At 39.5% G+C, this 25,816-nt stretch overlaps 1 protein-coding gene across 1 annotated transcript in view; it reads right to left on the minus strand.

Moving 5' to 3' along the window:
* The window catches only part of LOC310638936 (sodium-dependent neutral amino acid transporter B(0)AT3-like), a gene marked incomplete at its 5' end in the record, with an annotated part of 31,368 nt that extends 7,541 nt beyond the window's left edge, over positions 1 to 23,827 (minus strand). Inside the window, 7 exons of the mRNA XM_083360297.1 lie at positions 1,993 to 2,121; positions 4,124 to 4,236; positions 5,801 to 5,911; positions 11,898 to 12,057; positions 13,337 to 13,478; positions 17,160 to 17,300; positions 23,674 to 23,827. Of these exons, the coding sequence (XP_083216423.1) occupies positions 1,993 to 2,121; positions 4,124 to 4,236; positions 5,801 to 5,911; positions 11,898 to 12,057; positions 13,337 to 13,478; positions 17,160 to 17,300; positions 23,674 to 23,827 (950 nt within the window). The remainder of the gene's footprint in view (positions 1 to 1,992; positions 2,122 to 4,123; positions 4,237 to 5,800; positions 5,912 to 11,897; positions 12,058 to 13,336; positions 13,479 to 17,159; positions 17,301 to 23,673) is intronic.
* Between the last annotated feature and the right edge of the window lie 1,989 nt (positions 23,828 to 25,816).

Genomic DNA, 25,816 nt, shown 5'->3' on the forward strand with positions numbered 1-25,816 from the left:
CGGACCCTTTCAAATTGAACACATGTATGATTTCAGAATGTCAGTATCATGTAGGAATCTCAAAAAGTTACAAATGACTGTAATATATTTAATTACATAATGTTTCCAACATGCTGCATGAGTTCAATGGGGCTAAAAATGTTTCACTGCTGACTTTCATTTGTATTCAGTGTCCGATGCATCTTGCTGCAGTATTCAACAATATTCAGCCAACACTGATGGATTCCAGTTGTCCTGATACTGTTTTTCCATTGGGACTATGTCCTGAGGAAATGTTCAGATTTTCAGGAAAGAAGTCCAAGCGTGGATGCAGAAAATGAATCTTCAGTGACATGTTGCATTTGATGGTCTTCTATACTTTAAGAGGTTTGTCAAACAGCTGATTATAGTTTGGTGCTCTGTAGTTGTCAAGAAAATTCTCAGTGACATCCTTGAACACTTTCCGTGTGATTTACTCTGGCCCTACTAATAGATATTCGAACCGCTTGTCATTGATGATATATCTGATCTGTGGACCAACAACAATGTCTTCCTTAATCTTGATATCAGTTATTCTTGGAAACATCTATCTCAGATAACAAAAATCTTCTTTGTTCATCACTTTCACAAAATTTTTCATTGTCTTATGGGAAGCGGAGGCAAAAATATCTTGTTGGGTCAAAAAGTGGTCTATGAGCCACCTTTGCTGACCTAACCATTTCTTTTTCAGTAGCCATTCTGTTTAATGTAATGTGACTCTAGCATGGCTGTCCCATTTGCATATGCAACAACCAAGTACCTGGTCTACCTATCTGAGCTGCATTAGATCTCTACAGGTATTTCAGCTGTACTGGATGTGCTTCAACAACAGTTCCATTTTTTTGTATGTTTCTTTCATGTGTGCAGCATTGGCAACAGGTACTGAGGAGTATACACTGTCATCATGTAAAAACAGAAGATTTCTTTAAAATAGTACATGATGGTTATATTAGAGGTTAGTTTCATGATTAGCAGCCCCAAACCTACAGGATGCACCCAAAATTGTTCAGGAAACAAAATATTGTCCAGCAAATTGAATTAGGATTAATAAGTAGTCCCAACGAGGTAAAGGACATTTGCCCAACTAAACAATGTCAAACTTATTTATTCCATGAAAGTTTGATATATTGGATTAGAAATCCTAATCAGTATAATCTAGATCAGTAAACAGAAAGGATTTTCACAACATGTTGAGAGAGTCATCACAAAATGATGGGAAATTATTTACAGGAGGAAGGTGAGTTTTATCAGCCACATTAACCAGAACGTAAACTGGTAAGACACCTTTTTAAGTCCCAGGATAACCTCCAGTATCAGCTTAGCTGATATACCAGCTGAAGTCTTATGTGGACAGAGATAACGTGTCTTCAATTAGCCAACATATCTCTGTTGGATTTCAACAATGCATAGCATGTGTGAAGCTACTTTGGAAAATGGTTCAGAAACTTTGATAAGCCCAAACCAAAACTGTTATTAACTGGAATTGATAAATCTGAAATACAAAAGCTCTCTCTTCATTGCATTTCATGCACTTTGTATGACATAGCTTGTTGTTATTCAGTTGATTAAGCAAGGAGGACATAAAAAGGATTAGCCTCAAGACATTATTTCACAGTGGGAAAACAACCCTATTGTCTAGAATCAGTAGTCCCAGTTAGATGAATGTAGTGTTTGTGATCTATTCCTTCTCCCATCGGCAACCAAGTCAGTTTGGGTTTAACCAGGCATAAAGTCAGAAAGATAATCACATCCTCTGGAGAATGTTTTAAGTTACTAGGAATTAAAAATGCTGGAATGTATTATTATATAATTTATATTAATTTTCTAGGATTTGTATTCGTTTTAATTCCATTATGTAGCATTCTTCGAAGTAGTCAAATCATAATGGTTAGCCAAACAAAGTAATACGCAAAATAATGCAAAGCAAAATTAAAAGATTGGAATGTTACATGGATTGTTATTTTAATAACTTACCTATCCAAACAGTCCCAGTAGTTTATTGTTGCTTTGAACCCAAGAATTGAAAAAATGGCGATTGAGGCATATATAGATGTTAAACTGTTCACTGTGGCTATTATGACAGAATCTTTTTCACAGTCATTTCTAGAAGAAAAAGGGGAAAAAAACAGAATAAGCTTTCCAAAAGGCAGCACTGTGAAAATTGCCAGTTTGTCAGGACTCTCATCATTGGTCTAATTTTTAATGTGAACTAATGAATGCCTTAAGGTTAGCAGATGTAGCACATGAAATTTACATTTTATTTTATTAGGCCAATCAACTCAGGTGGCTGTAATGAACTACCTTATGTGGAGTTAGAAATTGAGGAGGAAGCTAAGCGGATGCATTAGTTAGCAGGATCAGGAAATCACCAAAATATGTTAGCACTGTAGGCTAAACTGGGAAGTAAAAAAAAAAAGAACTATGATAGAAAATACTAGCAAAATTCCATTCAGTTGCAAAAAAAAAGCTACATAGGTATGTTCAATTGCCCCTGGAAATAATCTTATGGTTAGTTGAAAGGATATTGACCTAAATTGATGGAATTTTGGCAAGTGTACAGAAATTTCCGACCATACAGAATGATGACAATTCTGTAAAATTATCTAGTGAGATAGTTGAAAGGAGGAATTGCTGTCAAATTATTATTATAAAATCTTATAAGTGTTAGAAAGAAGTATGGTCCCTACTTTAGGCAACTATGTAACATGACTTTACACTGAATGTACAGGTTGCCATAAAAGAGGGGAAAAAGCTAACTTTGCTTTTAAATTTTACTTTCTTTTCACTTACTATGAGTATAAAAAAATGAGCCTGTAGCTTCTTTTAAAGTGATGTTGGGTCTGAACTTTTTTCAAAGTAGAACAAGCAAATGGTCTATCTCCTGAACTCCACTTCTCTGTAAAGGTAAAGGTTCCCCCGCACATGCGTGCTAGTCGTTTCCAAATCTAGGGGCCAGTGCTCATCTCCATTTCAAAGCCGAAGAACCAGCGTTTGTCCGAGGACATCTCCGTGGTCATGTGGCCAGCATGACTAGATGCCAAAAGCGCACGGAACGCTGTTACCTTCCCACCGTAGTGGTCCCTATTTTTCTACTTGCATTTTTACGTGCTTTCGAACTGCTAGGTTGGCAGAAGCTTGGACGAGTAACAGGCGCTCACTCTGTTACGCGTCACTCAGGATTCGACCTGCCAAACTGCCGACCTTCTGATCGATAAGCTCAGCTTCAAATAAAGTTATTGAGTATGTGACATTAGCATACCCAAATGGTCTATGCAATAATGGTCTAACATTGCAGTAATATCGACTTAGTCAAAAGGTGATTCTCAGCTGGTAAAATCTTGGCACCAAGCAAGTCTCATGGAACTCAGTAAAACTCAGTAAAAACTCAGTAAAAACTCTTTTTTAGAGTGAAATTAAGCAGTGACAGTTTTTCTGAGGGCTCACCAATACACCTTCCTTCTTCAGCCCACTTACTGTTGGAAGAGGATTGATTGATTGATTGTAGGTAGTGCTCAACTTACAATCATTTGTTTAATGACCATTCAAGTAACAACAGCACTGGAAAAAGTGATTTTACTACTCCTTGCACTTAACAACCATTGCAGCATCCCCACACAGTCATGTGATCAAAATTTGGACACTTGGTATGGCTTTACAATGGTTGCAGTATCTTGGGGACATGCAATGGCCATTTATGGCCTTCGCAGCCAGCTTCCAACAAGCCAACATCAATGGGAGGAAGCTGGATTTGCCTAACAATCACATGGTTCACTTAACAACTGCAAATGATTTGCTTGACAACCATGGCAAAAAATGGGATGTAATTACATTTATAACCACCTGCGATCCAACAAATCTCAGAGATTACATGAAACATATTCAGAAAGGATTTTCAGTTCAGGGTGCTGTTTGTCACTGTTAAAGGACTTTATATGTGAATGAGGCCTTCTCCTTCCAACTGACCAACTTTCCTTTCTTATTCACCATCTTGAAGACTGATTACAAAACAATAGAGAAATGATTTTGACTTTTGTTGACATAAATGAAACTTCCATACATTTTGCACTGGGTTAAGACATACAAAATTAGACTACTTTACACCTACTTTTGTGGATTGTAGCTTGAATATGCTGTGTGTCCTCCAAGCGCTAAAGACAGGGAGAAGAAACTCTGAGTGCCTGCATCAAGCCATGCACGTGGATTTTTTAGGACTGTGAACTGTTAAATACATTAAAAATAAAAGTGAGATGGCTAAATTGACTGCTTTGATCAAAGAAAAAATACCAATACTTTTATTTCTACTTGGAAACCGCTTCTGGACTTTGTGCTTGAGGTGGGGGAAAAATGAAACTTTGATTTTGGGTTTTACCAATTAGAGAGATTTGTTGTTATAGAAATGGCTAGTTTAAACTAGTATCTAAAACTAAAAAGTTGAGGTTTGATGTAAATGCCTTATTCTACTGCACCAAAGGGAGTTGGAAGTCAGCGACTTTTCTTTCTTTCGCCCCTTTTCCTCATTCTTCCCTTCTCTATTTTTCCTACTATTTGCTGTTGTATTTTTTATATGCTATTACATATACTAAAACTGTCTAAATTGGGGGAAAAAGAGAAAAAATAAAATAAAAAATAAAAATGAAGTAGGAAATACAGTGAATCCTATCAGCTGTCATCTTTATGTTAGGTCCCCGAGCAGCATTTTGTGTAATTACTACAAGGGGTTACAAGATTCAAGTTAAAATCACAAATGTTTCTAAAATCAATAAAAGAAATGGTTTACTATAAGACTATAGATAGAACCCTCCCCCCGATTTACAAATAAAAATAAACCTTAAATATTAAATAGATTATAGAACTTATTTATGAGTAAATTTACTAAAAGCATGCTTACTAGGTGCTATATGTATATATTAGGTATATGTAGGTGTAGGATTTCTCTCTCTTTCTTACACTGGTGAGGTGTAAATTGGTGAGATTCTAAGAATTAAAGGAATAATTCCTAGGTAAGGTAACAGCAACTAAATAATAATTACAACTTTCCTAATGACGTTAGGGTTTTGGTGCACAACAAGGAAGCAAATGCACAAATGAAGAGTTATAAAGGTAGATAACAGATTGCTGTAGAAAGCATATAAAATCTGATACTGGAGTGTGAAATCTATGAACCTGCAAAGGCTGTTGGACTATACCTCCTGTTATTTCTAATGACTGATCATACCAGCTGTGATCAAAGAGGCCTTGAGTTCAACAGAGCACGGGTGTCAAACTTGCCGTGTCACATGACATATTGCAACATATTGTGACTTTTCGCATTGCCGGAGCTGGGGTGGACACGAGCTGGCAGTTTGACATCCCTCATCTAGAGGATCGCTCATTGTTCCCAATTCCCAGTTGCTCTCACTACTAAGTGCTGCTTCCAGTCCATGTGCCTAGTCAACCACTAGTTAATGTTAGTAACACTAATAGGTTCCCAGATTCTCTAAATAAGGTATAATAAGCAAAGAAATTACAAAACTGATTACACAGTTCAGCACTTACAGATGGTGGCTGAGATACAGAGGATCACATTCTAAGAGCTCAGTGTAGGTGTCAGAGTTTCTGGGTACTCCCTACATACTTCCCACCGCCCTATGCATGGCTTCTAGCAGCTTCAGTGGGTAAAAAATTATGAATAACTCTTTTCTGAAACTTAATGCAATTGTTAGAGAACTAAAAGTTTAGATCAGGCTCAATAAAACAATTAACTCCTAAAAACAGCTAGAAATTCAGAGGGGAATATACTTGCATCAGGAGTGAAGAGATATATTAGCCCTTGGATAGCTCCTGGGAGGATCAGTCCATAAATAAGGAATATAGTTAAAATTATATATAGAAAAGAGACTGTAATATAAATTGCCTGCAAAGGGAGAAAAAGCAGAAGAAGGTCATTCAAACAGATCATCACTATAGAAGTCCTAGTTAATGTTCCCACAGCAGCCCAGCTGTGTTACTCACATCGTGGGCCAACTTTCCGCCAACACACAGATATAACTGCCAAAATCTGGCTTGCTTCACCATTGAATTTTTTTAACAACAAAATGATGAAATGCTGTGGACCCAATAAATGGAGTGCTGGGAGAGTGAACATGGGCTGCAGGTGATCTGCCCTTTCCCCTCTCCATGGAGGAAATCAGAAACTCCTACGATACATCCCACTATACAGTATAATTATTGCAATGGATGAATTGGGGCATGTGACTGACCATGCCTGAAAATAAACCTATCAGGATCCGTTTAAATTTGGCTAGTTGGCTAGTCAAAAACCGTACAGGAAGAAGACACTGCTCACCTTTCCAGTGGATTTGATTCCTTGAATTGTACAGAGGTAAACAATGATCCAGGAGCTGGCCAAAGATACAATCAACCACCAAAGAAAAGGGCCAGTCTGTGTGATGTCTGTGCTGATGTTCAGTGTGTATCTATACCAAAAGTAATTGGATTCAGAGCTATGATCACATTCTTTGATGAGCTCTAAAATAAGAGGCACATGAAATAAAACTCTTAGAGGCATTAATCGTTCATTTTGTTTTGTTAATTCAAAGAGGAAGTTCTTAAAAGTTTTTTTCCCAATGCAGGTAGAAAATAGTGCTTTATATTTCTAATGCCCCCTCTAAGTTAAGGTTACTAAATGAATGAATGAACCTTTATTGTCAAAATACAACCATGTATACATTGAGATTAGTTGAGCCTCCCTTCGTGCTCCCACTCCCCAACTCACAGTGACAACAAACCCTCCATCTTATTACACCATGTGAACTAATTGCACCACACACCGGCCTTGCAAGTCAATTCTGCATAAAGTTTATAAAAATTATTTCCCATTCAAAAGCCTAACAGCCCACGGATAAAAGCTGTTTTTCAGCCTGTTGGTGCAGCTGGCTATACTCCTATATCTCCTACCCGATGGTAGGAGAGTAAAGAGATACCGTCCAGGGTGTGAGTCATCCCTGAGAATTTTCCTCACTCTTCCAAGGCAATGAGCCCTGGCGATGTCATCCAGTGGTGTCAGGGGACAGCCCACAATGTCTTGTGCTGTACTCACCACCCTCTGTAATACTTTCCTATCTGCGGCTGTCAGACCAGCATACCAAACCACAATACCATACAAGAGGACACTCTCTATAGTAGACCGGTAAAAGAGGGTCATTAGCCATTGTTCTACTCCGGGGGTGTCAAACTCAATTTCATTGAGGGCCGCATCAGCATTGCGGTTGCCCTCAAGGGGCCGGGTGGGTATGGCCAGGGTGGGTGTGGCCTACTGGGTGGGCGTGGCTAGAGTGTGTATGGCCTACTGGGTGGGCATGGCCAGCTCTACATCGTTCACATCAAGGGTGCCTATGGGGCCTGGGCAGGAGTGGGACAGATCTGAGGGTCTCTGGCAGAAGGAGGGTCTCTGAGCCAGGGCCAAGGCAGTGGGGGCCGTTCCCTCACTGTTTCCTGGATGGCTTCACAGGCCACATGAAACCACTTCGCGGGCCGGATCCGGCCCCCGGGCCTTGTGTTTGACATGTCTGTTTTACCCTGTTCTTCCGCAAGACCCTGAGAAAGTGAAGTCTCTGTTGGGCCTTTCTAGCCACCTGGGTTGTATTAACTTTCCAGGTCAGATCTTTGCAGAGATAGACTCCCAGAAATTTAAAGGAGGAAACTCTCTCCACACAGTCCTCCCTGATGTAAAGTGGGGCAGGTTCCTCCTTTTTTCTCCGGAAGTCTAGCACCATCTCTTTTGTCTTGCCAATGTTCAGGTGCAAGTTGTTGTTACTACACCATATGGATAGTTTTTGTACCTCCGCACTGTATGCTGTCTCATCCCCACCTGTAATAAGACCCACCACAGTCGTATCATCTGCGAACTTAATTATCGCAGTGGATGGGTCAGATTATACACAGTCATATGTGTATAAAGAGTACAGGTAGGGGCTAAGCACGCAGCCCTGTGGCAAGCCGATGCAAAGCTTCAGGGGGGTGGACAAAGCAGGCCCGACCCTCACTGTTTGTAACCGGTCCCTAAGAAAGTCTTGAATCCAATCGCAGATGGCGGGGGAGAATTTCAAGTCAGTCAGCTTCTCGATGAGAATGCTCGGCAAAATGGTGTTGAAAACCGAGCTATAATCAACAAAAAGCATCCTGACATAACTTCCAGGTTTCTCGAGATGACTTGCTACAGAGTGTAAAGCAGTAGCTATGGCATCGTCTGTCGACCTATTTCCCCTATAGGCAAATTCTTTACATACTAGTTATATGGGCAGATAATATACCACATAAATAATATTAGTCACATATTAATTGCACCCAGCCTGCTCGCTATTTTATTGGCATCTAGAAGTTTATTATTTGCTTGAACAAGAGAGATTGGAATGAAGATTTATGAGTGGGACAAGATCATCACAACAATAAAAAATGGAAAGAAAAAAAATCCAGATTAATGTTAAGATTAAAAAGAAAAAAGGCACCCTCAGTGAATATAGTGGCACCTTGGTGGCGCAGTGGGCTAATGACTCCTTAAGTAATACCAGCTGCCTGTAATTAGTGCAGGTTCGTATCCCACCAGGCTCAAGGTTGACTCAGCCTTCCATCCTTCCGAGGTAGGTAAAATGAGGACCCAGATTGCTGGGGGCAATAAGCTGACTTTGTAATAATGCCGCTTGGGTGTGTGTGAAAGCCCTAATAAGCAGGCATATACATAGAATGAAGGCTACTGCTAAGCTTGTAAACCGCCCTGAGTCTTCGGAGAAGGGCGGGATATAAATGGAATTAAAATAAAAATAAAAAATAAAAAATAGTGAATATATGATTTCAAAAAGGTGAAGTTTTGTTTTCTTGGGCTCAAGAATAATAGATATACAGTAGACGGACAGTATGCTGGAGGAGACCAATCTTAGGGAGAAAGAGGATAACAAATTTAAATAAGGTTATGAAGGAGAATGACTTTTCAATTACAGCAAAAATCAGAATAGTTAAGCAATGGTCTGTCTAAGGATAACGTATGGTGGTGATAGCTGGACATGGAGAAAGAATGGGGTAAAGAAGTTAGACGTCTTCAAATTATGAATATGGAAATGGTTACTAAGAGTACCAGAATACATTTGGCTACAAGAGGAGCATATCAGCTGGTCCTAGATCAAATGAAGGCTGACTGTTCTCAGAACAATATGGTCAGCAAGTACTTTGCGTGTGTGATGCACATGGATGATGGACTAAACCAGACATGTCAAACACAAGGCCCGGGGGCCGGATCCGGCCCGCGAAGTGGTTTCATGTGGCTCACGAAGCCATCCTGGAAACAGTGAGGGAACGGCCCCCGCTGCCTTGGCCCTGGCCCAGAGACCCTCAGATCTGTCCCACTCCTGCCCAGGTCCCCATAGGCACCCTTGATGCCAATGATGTAGAGCTGGCCACGCCCACCCAGTAGGCCATAGGCACTTTAGCCACACCCACCCAGTAGGCCACGCCCACCCGGCCCCCTGAGGGCAACCGCAATGCTGAGGCGGCCCTCAATGAAATTGAGTTTGACACCCCTGGACTAAACGATTACTAAGTTTGCAAGGTTGAGAAAAGTAGAAGACAATGGATAAAGTGAATGGATAGGATCAAACAACTTATTGGAATATCCTTTTAAGTGCCATGGGTTCTTATTAAGAACAGGCTTAAGAAAGTGAATATTGTCCATATAGACCTTAGGAAGCAAAGCAGACTGGATGGTTGCTAATTAGTTATCTTTATATGCAATGAGTCTCAAATTATAAATACATTTGATATTTTGTTCATAGATTCTATTTAAATGGCAAAAAAACATGGGCAGGAATGTTTGCCTTCCTTCAGAAGCTTCTGCAAAATTGCAGAGATGATCGATACAGTAGGATTCCATGCCAACTGTTCAGTTTTTGTCTAAGGTTGCATTCTTCTGATCCAGAAACAAATTTACTTGAATTTGCAGCTCAAAAGGCTTATAGAAAAGTGACCTGTGCGAATATCAATTTATCTCAAATCTCTACTCATAAAACATGCTTCAATCAGTGACTTTGTATATGCCAAGGAAGAAAAAGGACACATTTACCTCTCTATTAACTATGTGGCAAATTTATAGCTCAATTATCTGTAGAGAAGCTGTAATCTTATGCATTCTTACCTGGGAATAAAATGCTCTTAATCTAGGGAGATTTATACCTGAGCTGGAATACAAAACAGCCATTTTATTTTCAGTTGATGCCCTTGCTTATGCTTGACGAGGTATGCAGAGATGTATACAGATGATGTCCTTGTTACATGCTGCATGATTGCAGGGGATGCTAATCACTTTACTTTCAGATCATATTGGAATATGGCTGTTTAAACCTTCCTTAGATGGGTCTGTAAAAGTTCTCTCACCCAAATTTGAATATGAAGAAGTCAGCCTAAAGAAATCATTTGAAGCGTGTCTTCTTCAGCTGGATCTATATGAAAACTATCCTTTTACAGCTTGGAAGATGTGATATGTACCCAAAGGGAAAAGTAAGAGCGAAAAATAGTTCACTGTGGAACAACCATGACCTTATGTCTATTTCTGTTCTAGGATTGTATTAAAGAGGTAAAAAGCTGCTCAATTTCTGGATCTAGGACAATTTGCCCCAGCCAACTCAACCCAGCTAACTCTGTTCTATTTCATTCCATTATAACTTCACTGAGAGGTTATTCATCATAAACAATACAAAACTTTGGAAAACACAAATTCTGGGATAAAAATATATGTGTAAAATAAACTGATCCAAGAATCAAATATGTGGCCTGAAGTCACTAAGAGCCCTCCCATTTTTCCACATGCTATAAAAGAAAGAACAGCAAAGCCTGTTCACGAGGACCCAGGGTTTGAGAAGAATGTGAAAACATTTTGACTTTGAAACATTTTAACAGGGAAACAGGCCTTTCAAGCATTTTATGCTTGAAGTGAAAAACAAGGAAAGAAAGAGGGTCAGGTGTGCTCCAATGGCTTTGTTTCCAGGTCAGAATTCAAACAAAATGTGATCATTTCAGTAGAGTGTGTGGAGTATTCTGTACATTAAAAGCAATTTCACCTTCAGAGCAGACCATTTGGACCTTGAGTGCTCAGCTGCTTTGAGTACCTCAAGCTTGGAAAAAAACTGCCCATTTTGAGAACTATATTCTAAGGTCAGGACAACTCTCTGAAGCTACTTCGCCCTGGGACAACTAGCGTGGGACAATTCAATGCAGGATAATTCAAGAGAGGGACAAGTGAATTGCAGTGGGCCTAGTCTTGCTTTATGTTTAAACCTTCTTAATTAGAAATCCTCAAGGCTGGAGTAAGCCAGAGCATGGAGTCTCAGCAAGCCGTCAGCTGAGCCATGGAGCAAGCGCAGCATGCCCAGATAATCTCTGCACGGTTCCAGGCTGAGGGCACAGTGAATCTGTGTGAGGACACCTGCCACTGCTGCTTCTTCCCAGCACTCCTGCTGCAAGGGTCAGCCACTCTGCTGACATTCATGCTCCTGCACCTCCAGCCTCACCAAATACACAGGGCTGGAAGGGGAAGCTGTGAAATTGGGGCTCTTCGATGGCTTCATTTTAAAAGGAGTCGCAGATTTCTCCAGAGCTATTTAATCAGCCAGAAAGAATTCCTAATTGGTCCAGTGGCATTTCCCCAGCCAGTCAATGAAGGATTCCTTGGGGATTCTTGGGATCGGCCTGTTTGCTCTGCCACAAGGAGTACCTGGATGTCAGCAGAGTGGCTGGCTCTCTCAGCCAACATGCCAGGAAGAAGCAGTGGTGGCAGGCTTTTTCTTGCAGATGCACTGCTCCCTTGGCCAGGATCTGTGCAAGGACTATCCAGGCATGCTCTCCTTGCTCCACACCTTGGCCAACAGCAAGTTAGTTGTGTTAGCTGCAGCAAGTTGACCAGAATGAGATGGCTGGGGTGAGTTGGCTGCAGAAAGTTGTGCCATTCCATCAATGTCTGTAAAGGCATAGGCTTTATTACCTCTGATCATCTTTTCTATGTCCAAAATATACTGCCTGACGCAACAAAGGCAAGAGTCATTCATAAAGTGTACAAAGAAAAGCCATTTAAAGTCCATTGTGATGATAGGTCAAAAATTCTATTTTTTCTTCATGCTTGATGAAGAAAAACTGAAGTCTTGGACCTACCATTTTCTTCTGAGTAATAAACAACACTTATTGAGGATCTGAAGCCATGGTTGAAAGCGTGCATTAGGAGTCCTTAAGCTTTTCAGGTAGTAGACAGACTTGCCAAATTTCAAAATCTTGTCACTTAGTCATATTCTTAAAAGATGGCTGCCATGAAGAGCTCCCAAAATACTGTATTGGCAAAATACCAATTACCAAAAGCTGCCTCCTTTTAGTTTCTTTCTCCCAATAGTATCTACCTACCACCTTGATCCAAAAGTGCCCACAGGAAAGGTATAAAAGAAGTCAGGAGAGCAGTAACAACATGTGGTTGAAGTCCTGCCCCTTTTTATGTGCATCATAATGCACACCAAAAAAGGGCTAAGCCTTTGTTTGCACAGTCATCTTGCCCTTTTTGACTTTAACTGAAAAACACCCCCCTATACCTTTTTTTCTGGGAAGCCAGGCTCAATTCTAAACAAATTCTAAGTGGTGGGTACCTACCATTTTGACTTTCAAAAATACCCTCTGTGGCTTATGATGGATAAAGCATCTAGGAGTTAATGGGAAAATGCTGGAAGCTTTTCGCTGCTGTTTGCTAACCTGCTGTTTTAATTTCTCATTTAATTTAATTTTTAAATCAAGTGGGTCATGGAACCAGCAGCCACCAAGGAAATATTGCTGATTACACTGATCAGCGTACCATGTTGGGTGCTAATACTACAGAGTCAGCAAACTTAGTAGTGAATAATTATAGCTATTAGGCAAGGTTAAGAACATTTGATTAAGCTAATCGCACACCTGACACAAACAGTAATGTGAAAGCAAGAAACAGGAATCATTCTTCTCCTCCTCCATCTTTTTTACTTATCCAAGCCATACTCTGCTCCCTAACACCATCTATCCCTCGTAGACGTATGTTTTCACTTATACACTCTGGTAAGGATTTGTCTTCATTTTGGAGTGAGGCAATGGTGATAGGATTTGTCTATACAGTACAAGACAAAAGAGGACAAGTGCAGGACTATATCAGATTTGGCAAGTTGTGGTGTTGACGTAAAGCAGGGGTCTTCAAACTTGGCCCTTTTATGACTTGTGGACTTCAACTCCCAGAATTCCTCAGCCAGACATAATGAATGAAAACAGTTAAAATATATAGAAAACTCACCCACCTGGTTTGCTGGGCTCTTGCGGGCAGATGCTCCAAGGCAAGGGTTCCGTGAAAGAGTTTCCTAGGTACCACAACACCCAGGCAATAATCATATTATAATACGTGCCAATTATGAATGATGCCATCATGCAAGCATAGCCTATGGAACAAGCAAGCATAGACAGAAGGAAGTCAACAGCAGCACCAACAGACAGGAATTGGGGGGAAGCCTTTCCTTCAGGCATACTGTAAAAGCCTGACTCACACAATAAACTCCTGTTTCCAGCAAACAGTTTTGGAACTGTACGATAATGAGTTTATATGAGCTTAATATGTAGAAATAAATTGCGCATTCCCTGCTCAAGGGAAAGCAGAGGCAAACATCCTGTGATTCTAGCTTTTGTCAGAGTGTTGCTGCTTCTATGAAGTCTCATCAGAGATGTCTTCGTAATCTAGGATGTCAACTGAGAATTTGGTTTTGATCTGTCAAGAGAGTTCAGGTATGGCCAACATGGGAATTGGGCAAGAAGGACCCAAATGTAAGTGAATGTTATCATTTAACAAGCACAGCATTCAGGAAACATTTACAGGAATGGCAGAGCTATCACAGATACTTTATCCCCATCTGATTTCAAGGCCAACATAATGCTATCATTGGGACTCTGCACTCAACTTGGCATGGGTCATCATGCACAGTTCCTGCTTGATGATTGATGGATTAAGCTTCAAGGCCTCCAAATAACTGTAGTTTCCTGGCTGGCATAAAATCCATCAAAATAGTTTATTAAAAGTTTTTTTTTTAAAAAAAGTGTAATAGTAGACAATGTCTATGGAGATTCTCAGTCATCCAGGTATGGTTGTCCCAAAGGTGCTGTTGTGACCCCGGCCCCGGAGGGTGCTTTATCTTCGCATGCTGACTCGGAGGATGATATGGAGGAGGAGGAAGCTGACACGAGCAACATGCCGGAGGGGCCAACTCCCCTGGTGAGTCAGCAAGAACTGACTGTGGCTGACGTGCCTATGGACCCTAGCCAAACAGAGGAGGAAACAGAACAGCAAGCAGAGGCCGGCAGCAGCAAGGAGGAGCCCCTATTGGATGCAAGAGAAAGACGTAGGATACGTTGTCAACAGCAGCAGCAACTATTGCAACGCCCCAAGAGGCGTAGCTGGGAGACATAGGGCCACACCCTACAGAGTATAAAAGGGGTGTGGCTGCACAGGAAAGGCGTGGTGAACAATTTGTTGGCGTTTTGAGATTCGTAACGTGTCTGCCTGCATCTGGGCTTTGGAGCTGCTGGCCGACTGCCAAAGACTTTGGAGCATTGCCCAGTAATTACAGAGGTGCTGTGTGATAAACACTGGGAAGGAGTTGGCTGTGAGGGACCAGCTTCTGTGTGTTCAGCCTGCGTTTGGCTTCTGCTGGGCTTTTGAGTCTCTTTAAGGCTACTCCTTGGGAGAGGACAGAACAGGTGCTTTTTCAGGAGGCAAGTGGACTTTCTTGTTTTTCTTTGAAGACATTTCGCTTCTCATCCAAAAACCTTCTTCAGCTCTAACTTCCACTTCCCACCATCTAGTCAGAGCTGAAGAAGCTTCTTAGATGAGAAATGAAACATCTTCAAAGAAAAACAAGAAAGTCCATTTGCCTCCTGAAAAAGCACCTTTGGGAATAGTAGAAAATCTAACAACCAGGTTTAAAAATTAAGAGCAGCAGTAATGATGACAATTAATATTGTATAAAATTATAATAATAAAACTACTACTAGTAGTAGTACAACAGTGAAATTTTAGCAACAATGCAAGTTTTTTTTAAAAAAAAAGCTGTTTGGCAACTAAAAAGATGCTAAGAGGACCAAAATTTCCCTTTCAGATACAGATGCAGATAATGGATACTAGACAGCCAGTTTTGTGTAGTAGTTAAGGCATCAAGCTAGAAACCGGAGACCATGATTTCTCGTCCTATCTTAGGCACAAAATCAGCTGGGTGACTTTTGGCCCATCTCTCTGCTCTGGAAAGAGACAATGACAAACTACTTCTGAAAAATCTTGCAAGAACACTGCATGGACTTATCCTAGGCAGTGTCCTAGAAGCAGACTCAGCTGAACAGAAATATGGATATTGCCGATTTCAGAAAAGGCAGGCACAGCCACACTTCTCTGTGCATTAATGATTCACCTGTGGAGAGGGTTACCAGCATCAAATTCCTGGATGTGCAGCTAACAGTGAGAAACTGGTGAAGCGGGCACAGCAGTGCCTGCATTTTCTGCATCGCATGAGAAAAGCTCATCTTCTTTCCCCTGTCCTGACTACTTTCTACAGGGGAACGATCAAGAGCATCCTGTCATACAGCATCACAGTCTGGTTTGGAAGCATCACTGCTTCAGACAGGAAGGCGGTGCAGTGAGTGGTGAGGATGGCAGAAAAGATTATTGGCAGTTCCCTCCCTCCCATCCAGGACATAGCACAGAAGCGTTGCTTGAGCAGGGTCCGTGAGATTATCTGGGGCACTACACATCCTCTTCACGATCTGTTTTCCTTGTTAACTTCTGGGAGGAGGTTTCGGGGTATCTGCAGCAGAACACCCAGATTCAACCATAGTTTAATTCCATACAGCATTAACTTTGTGAACTCTCAAGCTTCCTCCTTCCATTATATATTCAAGATGGACAGTATTTAATATTTATTAGTTATGCATATGTAGGGGTGTGGGTCTATACATATGTTGTATGTAGTATGTTTCAGGTTTGTGTCATGTATGTGTTTCACTTTGAGAGCGGGCAACTAAATTTCATTTTTGATGTGTGCTGTTGTGCCCACAGTAAAAAAAGACAATAAAAATTATCTTATCTTATCTTATCTTATCTTATCTTATCTTATCTTGTTTTGGGAGACTGAACTTTTCAGATCATGTCCAACACAACCATTTAGGAGTAGTTGATACTGTTTATCAGTAGGTGGTTGTGAAATTTACAAAAGTCAAATATAGAAAGCAATACTTGAATATATTATATTGGTAGCTATCAAGCAAAAAGTGTTCTGGTGTTGGGAAGGGACAGTGGACTTGTATGAACTGATGCTCACCATATTCTGAACATTCAAGATAGAAAGGCTGCAGTAACACAATTGATATGCTCCCAACAAATCTGTAAATTAATGCTGTGAATGCTTTCTTATTTTTTCAAATATGTTAAGTTTGACTTTTGAACCTGAGAATTTTTTTAAAGTGTGCATCCAAGTACATTAATTTAAGTAAGTATTGTTTTGATGTTCATTGCCGTATGTGTGTGTGTCTGTTTGTGCCTGTGTGTATGTATGCATGCATGTGTGTATGTATATATTCATGTCCAACTTTTCATGATTTCTGCAAATCATTTTTCTTAATTTTCTGACAATTTTCATTTTTAATGCTTTCCGTCAGTATGCTATTTTAATTTTGTTAGGGTGCGGAACTGAAAAAATAGGGAACTGCAAATATTGAATAATAATGAAGTGTTGGTTCTTATATTTGCTGAAAAATGTGAAAATAGTTTTCGCAATCTCTTGAACCTCTTCATTTTGGAAGCCACAGAACTTCATAAAGCATCCATTTCTATGAACAGATAATCAAGTTAAATATTCTTTTTAAAAAATTTTGTAAAGTATATTTGTGGGTTCTTAGGAAGACCCTATGAATTTAGACAATGCTGTCTTAATTTTGGATACTTTCATTTCAAAATCCACTAACATTCACGCATATGAGATTGCTGTTGTAAGGAATTTTGTATGATAACATTTCTTCTTTCCCATTTATGAAGCCCAGGCATTTGTAGGAATGTGCAACACTGAAAACAAGTCATAACCTACCAATTCCTGCTAGATAGGGTGAAATATGACTCCAGACACCAATGCTGCCTTTCCTCAAGAACTGTCCAATAGCTAGTTCAAGATGAAATATTGGGATTCCTTCAAACACCACGGCAATGAGATACGGAATCAAGAATGCACCTAAAAGTAGAACAGCCAAACACAGTTAAGCAATATTTTGTCTACTTTTACTTTTTTATTAACATGTTTTATTGTACTGCTCATGGTATCACAGTATACAGCAGGGATGTCAACCTGCCGGCCGGTTTCATCATACCAAAACCGCACCCACCCCATTGCCAACAATGCAAAAAGAGCCACGATATGTCGCGACACATTTGTGACATGGTGAGTTTGACACCCGTGGAATACAGCATTATATAATTTAACATGGTATATAGCATGTGGTATAGTACAGGGGTCTTCAAACTCGGCCCTTTTATGACTCGTGGACTTCAACTCCCAGAATTCCTCAGCCAGCATGCCTGGCTGAGGAATTCTGGGAGTTGAAGTCCACGAGTCATAAAAGGGCCGAGTTTGAAGACCCCTGGTATAGTATCAATCTCTCATCTCTCTCTTATTAAAAAATATACCCAAATTATCAGAATAGCTCTATTTTGTTTTTTCCCTTATTAGGCAATAAACCCAACACCACATATATTGTAGCTATTATTTGTTTTTTGAGTGATTGATTTTGAATTGTTTTCTATCACAGTAGACAAAAATACCTTTGCTACAAGATACCTATGTCGTCAATCTTGATAAAGAGAGAATGGCTACATCGTTTTCATATAAAAGAATATTTTATTTATTTTATTTATTGAGACAATTTTAAAAAAAAATGGAGGTGCAAAGTCCAGATTGGCAAAAACCTCAACTATATCATTAATATAAAGATCAAACTGCAAGTATATGTCCTTCCTTTGCTCCTTTATAGGTGGGGAAAGGCCCAATTAAGCCCCCCTTGCTATTACCCTTGATTTGAGTGCTAATGTGTTATACATTAAATGTGTTATACAAAAAAACTGATTAAGTTTGAGGTGAAGCTATCAACTGCTGAGGCTGCTAATTTTCCCCAGTTTTTCTCAGGTTATGGAATCAAATGCTGTTTTTAAATTTGAAAAGGCAACATAGAGAAGCACAAAGCATAGTGCATACCTTAAAATAATTTTACTGTATTAAGATACAAACTCATGAGCATTATGCAAACATAAAAAAGCCCTTCCATCAGAAAAAATAAATCACTGAAATCATTCAACCATTCAATCCAGACAGTGAAGCCAAATCAATCAGTAACAATGGATGATGAAAATATTTGCATGGAGTTGGGAAGGGAAAACCGCAAATGCTCACACGTGAGGAAATTTATATGTGGGTTATTCAGTAACAGTAGTAAAGGTTACACGCTAGGTACAGTTGAAGTAGAATTGAGATTAAATGTGGAACACACTGCTATTTATTAGAAAGGAAACAGCAAAGATGTTTCCCATTTCAGTCCAAAGGCTTTATACATTGGGCCCTATAAAGTTTGTTAATGTTGCAAATTAAAATTCCTGTTTACCATACAGTATTTTATTCTTTTTTTAAAAAAAACAACAACACTTAGGATGGCATATATTTAGTTTTCTCTTCCTGTAAGGTGGTTGAATTGGGAAACAGTTATTGCTGCACGGTTACTTCTCTGCTGACTCATTTGAAATCAGTTTTCCTGAGATTCTCTCTTCTTATCCCATCCCTTCTTACCACAGCTAGATGCTTCTTCTTGATCTTTGATGATGCTCTAAATCAGGGGTCTTCAAACTTGGCCCTTTTATGACTTGTGGACTTCAACTCCCAGAATCCCTCAGCCGGGTACTGCCTGGCTGAGGAATTCTGGGAGTTGAAGTCCACAAGTCATAAAAGGGCCAAGTTTGAAGACCCCGGCTCTAAATGTGCTACTTAGAGCTCTAAAGACAGCTACATGCATGATTGTTAACTGCATTATGTTGTTCTGGTTACTTAGGGAGTCATGCATTATGGAGCTCAAATCCATATGTTCATTTTTATGCCTTAGAAATTGATCATGTACCATTAAATTATTTTTTTATTCCTAATGACTACATAGATTTTTTTCCTATGATGATCTGTCCTTAATTTCATCTTTCACATCACTGTAACTGAGACTGTGCACTTTGTTGCTGGCCATCTTCTCTTTCCTTCTACTTTTCCCAGCATTACAGCCTTTCCCAGAGAGATGGATCTTCGCATGAAGTGTCCAAAGTAGGATAATTTGAGCCTGGTTCATTTGTGCCTTGAGTGAGAACTCTATATTTATTTGTTCAATGATCTATCTGTCTGTTATCTCAGCTGTCCACAGTATTCTCAAGAGTTTTCTCCAAAATCAAAGTTTGAAGGCATCAATACTCTTCCTATCTTGCTTCTTCATAGTCCATATAAATTATATATTCTGTGGTTTAAATATTAAAAAGTGTGCAGTCCAGTGTTAAGATCATAGAATGGAGACCAAGAAGAGAATGACAGCTATCCTCCCTTCAGAGTGTGAGTAGAATGGGGTGAAAGGACATGGATACAATAAACAAAACTGTTTATTGTTCATGCTGATATTAATCTAAAAGGGTAAAATCCTATTTGCTTGAATAGTAACAAGAGGTCATTCCACTAAGTTTATCAAAAACATTCCAGTATCATTCTCTCTCTCTCTCTCTCTCTCTCTCTCTCTCTCTCTCTCTCTCTCTATATATATATATATATATATATATATATATATATATATATGTGTGTGTGTGTGTGTGTGTGTGTGTGTGTGTGTGTGTGTGTGTATACACACACACATATATATATACATATATACATGTACATATACATATATATACGTACACACACACACACACACACACACACACACACACACACACACACACACATATATATATATATATATATATATATATATATATATATATATATATATATATATATATATATATATTCACAACACCATCAATGATTGAACTGTGTTTTCTGAGATTCATGTATACAGTCTTTTATACATTTCTGAAACTCTGGACTGAAGATATATCCATTTTCTAATTCTAGAAATAATGCTACTCGTTTCAGAAACCTTCTCTTTCATGATCTTATAGAACACCCATTTATTTATTTATTTATTTATTTGGAAACGTTACATTGCCGCCTACGTGCTCATTATGAGTCAAGGCGGCTTACAGAAAATAAAAGCCAGTATAAAACAAATAAAAATAATAAAAAATAAAAATAATAACCCTCCACCCACACTTACCCTGGTGACAACACACACTCATACCAGCCATTTAATTGGCTCCATCCCGCTCTGGGTTTCCCAGGCCAGCTGGTAGAACCACATCTTCAGGGCCTTCCAAAGAGTGTCAGAGTGAACGGCCAGTCTAATTCCCGGAGGGATGATCTTCTAGAGCTGTGGTGATGAACTTATGGCACGCGTGCCACAGGTGGCACTCAGAGCCCTCTCTGTGGGAATGCGCAGTCGCCCCAGTCCTAGGTCTTCAGCTGGGTTTTATAAAACTTTTTCATTTTAGGCCTCCACTACCATGTGCAAAAAAAAAAGTTTCAATCAATCAATTTCAACGTTTTGTGGGGGAAAAAAAGATCTGGCAAAGTTGGAATTGATTGAACTTTTTAGTCCCATCCAGTCTGCTGTTACCACCACAGACATGCCCACTCAATGGGCCACACCCACCCAATGGGCCACACCCACCCAGCACCCGACAATACATAAGTGGGTTTGGGGTTGCAGCTTGGGCACTCAGTCTCTAAAAGGTTCGCCATCACTGTTCTAGAGGGAAGGAGCCACCCCAGAGAAGCCCTTCTTCCAGGTCCCACCAGATGTATCCCCTTAGGGGATAGGACCTGCAACATTCCTTGCCTCCCTGCTCTAGTGGGTCGGATGGATGTGACCGGCAGGAGATAGTCCCTTAGATAACCTGGTCCCAAGCCATGAAGGACCTTAAAGGTGACAACCAGCACCTTGAATTGCAATCAATGCAGCTCCCGGAGGACAGGTGACACATGCTGACACCTCTGCACAAAGCCATGTGGGCCACTGCATTTTGCACCAATTGGAGCTTCCAGATGCTTTTCAAGGGCAGCCCCATTTACAGGGTGTTGCAATAGTCAAGACGGGAGGTGACTAGGGCATGAGTGACCATGAGTAGGAATCTGTAGAAGGAATTCACATAGATTTAAGAATATACGAACAAGAATTCTGTTCCTTCAATCTAGACTGATACATCAGTACTGGTATTGGTGATTTCATGCAAATAACACAAAGACCTTTTCAGAGAACATTTGTTAAATTTTGTATGAACCTAAATGTCCAATCCTACTTTTCACTATAAGATCTAAATTAGGTTGCAAAAATCCAAATGACCAGAACATGGCAACAAAGAGAATCAGAAAATTCTACTTTCCTACCCTCTTATGATCATCTAGATTTTTGCAGTCCAGATTTGGTGGCTCTATTACACATCTCTTTTTTTATTTTAGAAGTGCATACAAAGTTCTGTTTGATTTTCACAAACTACTCTGAATTTAATAATAACATTTCTGTTTCCAGAAATGAATATCACATTTTTAAAATTACAGAGTCAGAATAGGGCTATGACATCTGTAGAATTCCAAACAACATCCAGATCATATCAAAGAGATATAGAAAATCATTTGGATAGACTTAAGGTTATTTTGATAATAATCCCACAATTGAAGAAAAACAAGTCTTATTTCTCCAAAGAACACAAGATAGCTTGAAAATTATTTTTGGAATGTACACTTTACTCAATCTCATTTATGATCAGCAGAATTATTGTAAATACCCATTTTATGACACACTACATAATGGGTATTGTTTCCACTATATACTATTTTGAAGTCAGATGAGTTCTAGCAGGAATTGAGAGAAACTGAGTTTTTACTACTACCTAAAGAATCCTTAATCTTGGAAGATAAAGCACCCTCTAAAACTCTTCTGTTGAGACCTTTATGAGTACAGATGCTGCCTGGAACATTAAGAGATTTGAAAAGCTACTTTCTGGGAAGATAAGATTGCTGGAGAAATGGAGATTCTTGAAGAATAAAAAATAACGATAACTGTCTTTGCTGACACCACTGACACACAAGCATATTAAAAGATAAGAGCAGAACAGTGGGAGTGCAGACAGAACTTCATAACCTTGCTGAAAAGCAGCTGTGGCTTTGATTTTCACATAAGGATTGGTCAGCCTCTATGAGAGATCAAAGCTAGTGCAAGACAGAATTGAACCATCTTTTATTTTCTCAAGAGGAATTCTTTTGGGGGGGAAGACTAGAATTAAGGTGGGGGGAGATTCTGAAGCTTTAAAGTTACCCAGTTTGAGTTCTATCTGAATTCTGCAATAAAAAAAAGGCTTAGAGAATACTAGCAAAAAAATCAGAAGTGGAAATGGTGATGATTAAGCATGTGATCTATACTAACTTCATGCTTTCAGAATTTTTTAAACTATTAAGATAGCCCCACTAGAGAATGGATTTACTCATGAAGATAATTGCACCATTATATTTCAGGTCTTGATTTAATAAACTAGCTAAGATCATATTAGAGTATAATAAATCCATCCTTATCCATGAGTTAATTGTGGAAAATTAGATTAAATCTACACCTTGAATCTTGCTCATCAGTAGTAGCAGGAAAATCCTTTCATCTATAATCAAGTCGATATAGAAAGATCTTACCTATAAATAGCTCTGATATTTAGCAGCAATACCCAGCAAAGAAGGATGAGATATGTACCACCATGTATCTGATCAAAGGAAAGGACTAGAAGCTGTGGTGGCCATTTGAATTGGGCTGCCTCCACTTTTCTCCAGCTGCCTGTCCTCTACAGGGACATCCCTTATCCTCTATAAACATCCTAACATTCACTCAAAGAAAATAGGAAATATATGCAAATTCCAAGGAAACAGTAGACAACCACATGTAGCCACTTTCCAGCTGGTTGAAAGCAATGTCAGAGCAATGGAAGAGAACAGATGGGACACTTGCTACTGTGGTGTCTTCTGATACTTCAGCTTTTAAAATCTAACTAATAATTAGACTACTACAATTTCCCTTCCTCAAATAAACATCTCTCTCTCTCTCTCTCTCTCTCTCTCTCTCTCTCTCTCTCTCTCTCTCTCTCTCTCTCTCTCTCTCTCTCTCTCTCTCTCCAATTAACATGAAATTAGGCACTTCTTGATAGTTATACCTTGTATATAAATACAAAAATATTCTTAAGACTATTCTTAACTGACTAGTCTCCAATCCCTTTTAGCCTTGGAAGATTCACAACAGATTGTAAGATTTCAGAGACTAATTTTCAGCTCCATTATTATAATTCATTGGACTAAAATAATGGGTTTGGCTTTTTTTTAGTGAAGAAGCTTGAAGGACACATGTAAACACAATGGAACAATAAGTGGGAATATCTTAGGTCTAGTTTTCTCTTACCTCCACCATAAATTTGGCACAAATAGGGAAAACGCCATATATTTCCAAAGCCTACAGCTAATCCAATGCAGCTTAAAAGATATTGGAGTTTATTATCCCAATGTGGCCTTTCCTCATGTTCAGAGATTGTATCATCAAGAGATACTTTTGACATCTTCACCACCCTATTTTTCCTTTATCACCTCTTCTTCTGAAGTAAGTAGCAGTCTTTCAACCTCATCATTTGCCTGACAGATTTTGAACAATGGATGCGGAACTTTCCATCTCTGACATCACACACAAGAATCTAAGGAAGAGTACTTAGCAACTTATGTACACACAAAACATCAGAAATGTTTGGGCACATAAAAGATAACCAAAGCTTCTGCTCTCTTTTCTTAGGATCACCTTAAGCTTATTAAATGGCAAATAGATTTATGTGGGCTATGAATAGTCTTCACAAAGCAACTGAACACCAACCTAATGTGATAAAAGTAGTTTGAATATTTTATAATTACACAGTGGTTTCAAATATATGCATGTCTTTCTCTGTTCGTTTTAATTTGGTGTATATGTACATGCCCATAGAAACACACTCCCTAATGTGAATATTTAATTTCCATGAAAGCATTTTCTTAATAAGGATATCTGTCAGGATTAATTTTTGGTACTGATAGTCCTTGACTTACAACAGTTCATTTAGTGACTGTTCAAAGTTACAACAGCACTGGAAAAAAGTGATTTATGACCATTTTTCACACAACCATTGCAGCATCCCCATGGTCATGTGATAAAAATTCAGAAGCTTGGCAACTAACTCATGTTTATGACCATTGCAGTGTCCCGGGGTCATGCAATACCCTTTTGCGACCTACTGACAAGCAAAGTCAATGGCAGGGGTAGACAACCTTGGCTCTTTTATGACTTGTGGACTTCAACTCCCAGAATTCCTGAGCCAGCATGGAAATCTGGGAGTTGAAGTCCACGAGTCATAAAAGAGCCAAGGTTGCCTACCCCTGATTACTGGGAAAGCCAGATTCACTTGAACAACCATGTTACTAACTTAACAACTGCAGTTATTCACATAACAACTGTGGCAAGAAAAGTCATAAAATGGGGCAAAACTCACTTATCAAAGTCTCACTTAGCAACAGAAATATTGGGCTCAAGTGGTAATAATAACAACAACAACAACAAAACAATAATAATAATAATAATAATAATAATAATAATAATAATAATAATAATAATAATAATAATAAACTTGGAAGGGACCTTGGAGGTCACCTAGTCCAACCCTATACCATTTCAGACAAATGGTGTCCAGTATCTTCTTAAAAACATCCAGTGTGTGAGCATTCACCGCTTCTGGAGGCAGGTTGTTCCACTGGTTTACTGTTCTGTCGGGAAGTTTCTCCTTAGTTCTAGGTCAATCATGGCAAACCTTTCAGAGACCAAGTGCCCAAACTGCAAACCTAAAACCCACTTGTGTATCGCCAGGTGCCGAGTCGGCGTGGCCCACTGGAGGAAAATTCCACTTAGGGTTAGGGTTAAGTTGCCATGAACTCATACAGGAAAATGGAATCGCCAACAAACTCGAAGTACTTGGGTATGGCTAGGAGGGCACTTACCTTTCTAGCTGCCCGATCTATGTTTCCTGCTAAAATACATGGGGAAAACCCATTGGAGGAAAATTCCACTTAGGGTTAGGGTTAAGTCATCATTAACTCATACAGCAAAATGGACATTGTCAACAAACTCGGAGTGCTTGGGTTTGGTTAGGAGGGCACTTATCTTTCTAGGCTGCCCTATCTATGTTTCCTGGTAAACTACATGGGAAAAACCCATTGGAGGAAAATTCCATTTAGAGTTAGGATTAGGACACAATGAACTCATACAGCAAAATGGACATCGCCAACAAAGTCGGAGTACTTGGGTATAGTTAGGAGGGCACTCACCTTTCTAGGCTGCCCGATCTATGTTTCCTGGTAAAATACATGGGAAAATCCCATTGGAGGAAAATTCCACTTAGGGTTAGGGTTAGGTCACTGTTATGTATTGGACTCAATAGTAATACCATGTGGGTTGCTGGAGCAGCTAACGGCTCTTCAGCAACCCAGACTACAAGTCTCCAGTGCTGCTATTGGCCATCCCTAGGTGGCAA

Source organism: Vipera ursinii, assembly GCF_947247035.1.
Source record: "Vipera ursinii genome assembly, chromosome: 3".
Lineage (NCBI taxonomy): Eukaryota > Metazoa > Chordata > Lepidosauria > Squamata > Viperidae > Vipera > Vipera ursinii.